The 7,770-nt window shown below is 35.3% G+C and overlaps 1 protein-coding gene across 6 annotated transcripts in view; it reads left to right on the top strand.

Moving 5' to 3' along the window:
* The window catches only part of NFXL1 (nuclear transcription factor, X-box binding-like 1), a 61,160-nt gene that overhangs the window by 33,881 nt on the left and 19,509 nt on the right, over positions 1 to 7,770 (top strand). For all 6 annotated transcript variants that reach the window (XM_010858880.1, XM_010858884.1, XM_010858881.1 and 3 more), the window contains exons 16-17: positions 4,409 to 4,430; positions 5,143 to 5,283. In XM_010858880.1, coding sequence (XP_010857182.1) covers positions 4,409 to 4,430; positions 5,143 to 5,283 — 163 coding nt within the window. The remainder of the gene's footprint in view (positions 1 to 4,408; positions 4,431 to 5,142; positions 5,284 to 7,770) is intronic.

Raw genomic sequence — 7,770 nt, 5'->3', positions numbered from 1 at the left:
ATGCTCAACATCACTCATTATCAGAGAAATGAAAATCAAAACCACTATAAGGTACCATTTCACGCCAGTCAGAATGGCTGTGATCCAAAAGTCTACAAGCAGTAAATGCTGGAGAGGGTGTGGAGAAAAGGGAACCCTCTTACACTGTTGGTGGGAATGCAAACTAGTACAGCCACTATGGAGAACAGTGTGGAGATTCCTTAAAAAACTGGAAATAGAACTGCCTTATGATCCAGCAATCCCACTGCTGGGCGTACACACTGAGGAAACCAGAAATGAAAGAAACACGTGTACCCCAATGTTCATCGCAGTACTGTTTATAATAGCCAGGACATGGAAGCAACCTAGATGTCCATCAGCAGATGAATGGATAAGAAAGCAGTGGTACATATACACAATGGAGTATTACTCAGTCATTAAAAAGAATACATTTGAATCAGTTCTAATAAGGTGGATGAAACTGGAGCCTATTATACAGGGTGAAGTAAGCCAGAAAGAAAAACACCAATACAGTATACTAACACACATATATGGAATTTAGAAAGATGGTAACAATAACCGTGTATACGAGACAGCAAAATAGACACTGATATATAGAACAGTCTTTTGGACTCTGTGGGAGAGGGAGAGGGTGGGATGATTTTGGAGAATGGCATTGAAATACGTAAAATATCATATGTGGAATGAGTCACCAGTCCAGGTTCGATGCACGATACTGGATGCTTGGGGCTGGTGCACTGGGACGACCCAGAGGGATGGTATGGGGAGGGAGGAGGTTTCAGGATGGGGAACACATGTATACCTATGGTGGATTCATTTCGATATTTGGCAAAACCAATACAATATTGTAAAGTTTAAAAAAAAATAAATAAATGAAAGAAGCTAGACACTGAAGGCCACATAATACATTTATATGAAATGTCCATAGTAGGCAAATCCATAGAGACAGAAAGTAGGTTAGTGGTTGCAGAGTCTGGGGATAGGAGACCATGGAGAATGATTCTGATTGTTTCACGGCTTCTCTTTGGGTCATAAAAATATTCTAGGATTAAGTCATGGTGATTTTAGTTACACAACCATGTGAGTACACTAAACACCTCTGAATTGTACTCTTTAAAAGTCTACATTCTATGGTATGTGAATTTTATCTCAGTTTTAAAAAGGAGAAGAACATGTATAAAGATCCTTCTAACACTGATATGATTTTTTAGTAACATGCATAACAAAATTATTGTAAAGTATATATTAAAAATATTACTTGTCACATGAATTATCAAGGCAATATAATTTCTTATTATTGTACAGTGTTTTTGTTTTCTTGTCCTCTTGTTAAAAATAACATTACATTTGATAATAATTTGGCCGTGTGGTGTAAGAATTCTGAATATGTATGTATAATATATATAATATGTGCTGTATCATTTAGGGTGCCTTTAGCTTCAAGTAACAGAAACTCTAAATTAAAAGCAACATGGTAACATTTATTTCTTGCACAGTTAGACTGGTGTTAGAACTGCTTCCTAGTTGGTTAATCTGATTAATTCAGATACCTCATTGAGGGCCCAAATTTTGTCCTTACTTTGTACCCTTTATATAGTCTTTGCTCTCTGGCTATTTTCCTTTCTGATAAACTTCCCATCCAGTTAGTGAAGTTTCCAAAGGGAGAAATGGAAGATATTTGTGCCTTCAGCCATCCTTTTCTTTTAAGACTGAGGAAATTTTTCCCATAATAAAATTCTTTTCACTTTTCATTGGCCAGAGTTGGATCACATGACAATTTCTAAACTAGTCTCTCGAAAGGGATATAAAATATTTGTTTTGTTTTTTTTAAATAGACTTTTTTTAAAAGATGACTTTTTAGGTTTGCAGGAGAATTTCACAGAAAGTACAAAGAGGTCTTGTTTTCCTGCCATTCACACACAGTTTCCCCTGTTATTAATACATTAGTGTGGAATTCTTTAAAAGTGTAAACTTTATGGCGTGTGAATTTTATCTCAGTTTAAAAACCAAAAACATATATATAAAGGTCTTTCTAACTCTGACATAATGCTTTTTCAGTGGCATGTGTAACATAATTATTATTATGAGGTATATGTTGAAATTTATTATTTGTCACATGAACTATCCAGGTAATATAATTTCTTTCTTAGAGCAGAATTTTTTACAGCTGAGGAACTGATACTGATACATTGTTATTAACTAAAGTTTATAGTTTACATTAGGATATACTTTTTCAGTTGTATGTGCATAATGTCCTGCCTGCATCAGAATAGTTTCACTGCCCTAAAAACATCCTGTGCTACACTTGTTCATCCCTCACCTGCCTGTCCCTCAAGCCCCTGGAAACTGTTCATCTTTTTCTTTCTTTTACTGTCTCTGGAATTCTTCCTTTTTCAAATTGTCCTGTAGTTGGAATCCTACAGTATATAGCCTTTTTAGCATGTTGCACTTAATAATTTACATTTAATTTCCTGTATGTCTATTTATGGTTGATGGCTCATTTCTTTTTATTGCTAAGCAATATTCCATTGTACCACAGTTTGTTTATTCATTCACCTATTGAAGGACATTTTGGTTGTCGAAGTTGTAGCAGTTATGAAGAAAGCTGCTGTAAACGTTCATGTGTAAGTTTTTTGTGGTCATATGCTTTCAACTCATTTGGGTAAATGTTTAGGAGTGCTGATTCTGGATCATATGGTAGACCTATATTTACCTATATGAGAGCGCCATTTTGCATTCTCTCCAGCAGTGAGTGAGAGTTCCCTTTGCCCTGCATCCTTACCAGCAAATATTATTGTCAGTGTTTTGAATTTTAGCTGTCCTAATGGGTGTGTAGTAACAGCAACATCTTATTGCTGTTTTAATTGGCAGTTCTTTAATGGTAAATGATGTTGAACATCTTTTCATATGCTCAGTTGCCATTTGTATATATATAAAGTGTCCTCTGTTCAGATCTTGCCCATTGATTTAATTGAGTTGTTTGACTTATTATTATTGAATTTTAAGAGTTCTTTTATATTCTGCATAAAAGTCCTTTACCAGCTGTGTTTTTCCAAATATTTTCTCCCAGTCTGTGGCTTATCTTTTCATTTAAGTGTTCTTATTTAAGTGATTATGGCAGAGCAGATGTTTTGGGTTTAATGAAGTCCAACTTAGCCATTTTTCTTTCCTGGATTGTGCTTTTGGTGTTGTATTTAAAAAGTCATCACCAAACTCAAGGTCACCTAGATCTTCTCCTGTGTTTTATAGTTTTGCGTTTCACATTTAGGTCTTTGATCCATTTTGACGTAACTTCAGAAAGTTGTAAAGTCTGTTTGTATTTTTTTCCATGTAGATGTTCCTTTGTTCCAGCACCAGCCATATGCTGAAAAGTCTGTCCTTTCATCGTTTAATTGCCTTTCTCCTTTGTCAAAGATCAATCGACTATCTTTGTGTGAGTCTGTTTCTGGGCTCTCTGTTTGTTCCATTGATGTGTTTGTCTGTTCTTTCACTAATACCATACTATCTTAATCACTGTAGCCTTATAATAAGGCTTGATGTTGGGTAGTGTCAGCTCTTTGCCTCTGTTCTTCAGTACTGTGTTGGCTATCCTGGTTTTTTTTGTTTTTCCATAAAGATCGTAGAATCAGTTTGTTGATATCCACAAAATAACTTGCTGGGATTTTGATTGTAATTGTGTTGAATCTAGATGAAGTTGGGAAGAAGTGACATTTAACAGCATTGCACCTTTCTAAAGATGAACATGAAATATCTCTTCATATATTTAGGTCTACTTTTATTTCTTTAATCAGTGTTTTATAGTTTTCTTCATATAGATCTTATTATTTATTTTGTTAGATTTATATCTTAAGTATTTCATTTTTCTGTGTGATAGTATAAATGGTGAAAGTGAAAGTTGCTCAGTCGTGTCCTACTCTTTGTGACCCCATGGACTATACAGTCCATGGAATTCTCTAGGCCAGAATACTGGAGTGGGTACCCTTTCCCTGCTCCAGGGGATCTCCCAATCCAGGGATTGAACCCAGGTCTCCCGTGTTGCAGGCGGATTCTTTACTAGCTGAGCCATAAGGGAAGCCCAAGAATACTGGAGTGGGTAGCCTATCCCTTCTCCAGTGGATCTTCCTGACCCAGGAATCGAACTGGGGTCTCCTGCATTGCAGGTGGATTCTTTACCAACTGAGCTATCAGGGAAGCCCTGATGTAAATGGTGGTGTGTTTTTAATTTCAAATTCCAGTTCAGCAGTTGGCTTTTGTATATTAACTTTGTATCCTGGAATCTTTCTGTAATCACTTATTATTTCCATATGTGTTTATTTTTTGTTAATTTAAAAACCAGTAGAGTTAGCATCTTTGCTTTAAAAATATTCTTTTTGAAGAATGTATAATGTTTTCATTTTTTTTCTTATAGGGAATGTCTTGGAAAACATGAGGTGAGTTACAGGCACAAGCTTTAACTAAAGCTTACAATCTATTAATATATTCCTCTTCTATATGATGGGTATTAGAAATAACAAAGTCAATGTATTGTCTTTTTAGTGCTCTAAAGAGTATAAGAGTTTGTCTACTAAGTATTCAAAAATATACAGTGCTTTTATTTGAGAATTAGCCTATGAATATGCATTCACTACAGAAGCATTATATTGTTGAGTTTCCCTTTTAGGAATAGGATATTTTGCTTTTTGGCATTCATTCTTTGGATTTTTTTTTGATAGATTACTTTGATTTTGATAGTAATTATTAATGAAATGTATCAGATAGAACTTGTTCTCAAATGAATAACAATCATTTTGGAAACATGCTTCCAGTAGGCTGTGTATGTGTGTACGTTGCTGCTGCTGCTAAGTTGCTTCAGTCGTGTCTGACTCTGTGCAACCCCATAGACAGCAGCCCACCAGGCTCCCCCGTCCCTGGGATTCTCCAGGCAAGAACACTGGAGTGGGTTGCCATTTCCTTCTCCAATTGTATGAAAGTAAAAAGTGAAAGTGAAGATGTTCAGTCGTGTCTTACTCTTAGCGACCCCATGGACTGCAGCCTATCAGGTTCCTCCTTCCATGGGATTTTCCAGGCAAGAGTACTGGAGTGGGTTGCCATTGCCTTCTCTGGTGTATATTGCTAATTTTCCTTTTTTTCTTAAATTTTAAGGTGAGCCCTCTACCATGTCATGCTGTAGGACCTTATTCTTGTAAAAGAGCTTGCGGACGAACCTTAACCTGTCAGAATCATACATGTATGAAAGAGTGTCACAAAGTAACTGAAACAGATTCCTGCACTGACAAAAAAAAGGTAATGTCCTTGGATTGAATGTATACATGGTTATGATATGCTTAAAACACTTTCTTTAAATAATTATGCCATAAATATTTTGCTATAATTTCTTCTCTCTTTTCTTGCCCTCATCCCTTCTCCTTCCTTGCTTTTCCTAAGACAACCAGCTTTAACACTTGGCGTATATGTCTCTGTATCTTTGTGCTAGCTCAAAATAATACGACTTTTACTTTGGTACTCTTTACATGCTGTACCTGTGTTAATACATAGGATTTGATTTTATGATAAAAGTACAGAAATTGTCCTTTTTAGACAATAGCGGCAGTATCACCTCTACTGCTATCCATTTATATCTCAAAGTTTTGTCTGGAGCATTTGCTCTCAGCTGTTTTTTAACTCTAAAATTGGTAGTAGGCGATGTTCACGATTTTAAGAAATTCTCTGTTGGCAGTAAATAACATCACAAATACGGGATATGTGTAAATTGTGTGAGGTTTACTAAAATTAGCATTTTACAAGCATATGTGATATCAACCTTAAAAAAAAGTCTAAAAATTGCCATTTTACATAGAAAAACAAATGTAGCTAATCAAATTTCAAATAATATAAAATTTTTTTTTAAATAGTGTTTTTTCTTAGGTGTCCATTTTGTAGAGAATCCTAATTTAGTAGTGTGCTTAATAAGGAATAAGTCAAACATTTTTAAGCTTCATTACTAAGTAATGTTACATTAACAGATGTTTAAATTATTATATGAATTGTGTTATTGAAAATTTCACTTGCATTGTTAGATGTTTTGATCTTTGATTTGGTAATTATAATACATGGCAACATAAATGTCCGTAGTATATTCTTTTTCGTGTGTAAATATATATGTAACTTGTATTGTTTATAATTTTTTCATTGAGCTATACCTTGATCCTTAGTAAAAATATTGTCATGATAAAATGAGGAAGATCCTGGACTTATAAAATCAAACTAATATAATGATTCAGAATCTCTTTAGAGAATAGCTGATGTATGATGTATGGCCAGAATATCAACTGAGTCAGAAAAAATTCATTTAAGGAAGTGGGGAATTACAGTTACCTTGGATTACTTGACATGGCTTCCTAGGCAGTGAATTGCTCTGGCAAAATACGAGTTATAAGTTATGTGCAATTCTTCTCGATGTAGCTACAAGTTCATCCCTGTCTCACATTCAGGGAAGGCTACTGCAGTGTGCGTGAATGAAAATTATTTTGGAAGATAACTTTGTAATCATTCTAATTTATGTATTGAAAATTAAATAATTCAGAAACTTTTAAAATTCTTTACTGTAACATTTCAATTGAGTCTCCTATAGGTTCTGCTTTATCTTTTCTCAGTATATATGAAAATATTCTGTTACAAGTTCTTTATAGTCCCCTACTTAAATATAAATTTCTTGGGCCAGGAACCCTCTCCAATCTTGCATATTCCCAGTATATGAGACAATACCTGGCACATAATGCTGAATAAGTATTAATGGAATAAGTTAATATGTATTTTTTTAAAAAAGAAATTATATAGGAATGTTTGATAATTGAAACACTTTTTCTTTGTAATCCTGCATGTCAAAAATAGATTAGACTTTTATGTCAATTAAAAAAGACATAGAGATGCTCAATAAATTATTAGACCTCTCTGGTCTAGTAATTTAATAATTTAACTAATATGTATCTACTAAAGAACTGAGTTTGTGTTGGTTGTTATTCAGTCGTGTCCGACTCTTTGCGACCCCATGGACCACAGCACGCCAGGCTTCCCAGTCCATCACTAACTCCTGGAGCTTGCTCAAACTCACGTCCATTGAGTCAGTGATGCCATCCAACCATCTCGTCCTCTGTCCCTTTCTTCCCCTGCCTTCAGTCTTCCCCAGCATCAGGGTCTTTTCCAGTGAGTCGGCTCTTTGTGTCAGGTGGCCGAAGTATTGGAGTTTTAGCTTCAGCACCAGTACTTCCAATGAATATTCAGGATAGATTTCCTTTAGGATGGACTGATTTGATCTCCTTGTTGTCCAAGGGACTCTCAAGAGTCTTCTCCAGCACCACAGTTCAAAAACACCAATTCTTCTACGCTCAGCCTTCTTTATAGTCCAACTCTCACATCCATACGTGACTATTGGAAAAACCATAGCTTTGACTATATAGACCTTTGTTGGCAAAGTAATGTCTCTGGCTTTTTAATATGCTATCTAGGTTTATCATAGCTTTTCATGTAAGGAGCAAACGTCTTTTAAAATCATGGGTGCAGTCACCATTTATGGTAGTTTTGGAGCCCAAGAAAATAGTTTGTCACTGATTCCATTGTTTCCCCATCTGTTTGCCATTAAGTGATGGGATTGGATGGCATCATCTTAGCTTTTTGAATGTTGAGTTTTAAGCCAACTTTTTCATTCTCTTTCATTAAGAGGCTCTTTAGTTCCTCTTCACTTTCTGCCATAAGGGTCGTGTCATCTGCATATCTGAGGTTATTGATATTTCT

Source organism: Bison bison, unplaced genomic scaffold (assembly GCF_000754665.1).
Source record: "Bison bison bison isolate TAMUID 2011002044 unplaced genomic scaffold, Bison_UMD1.0 scf7180017864451, whole genome shotgun sequence".
NCBI lineage: Eukaryota > Metazoa > Chordata > Mammalia > Artiodactyla > Bovidae > Bison > Bison bison.
The sequence above is the reverse complement of the archived record's forward strand: the minus strand, read 5'-3'. Positions and strand labels throughout refer to the sequence as shown.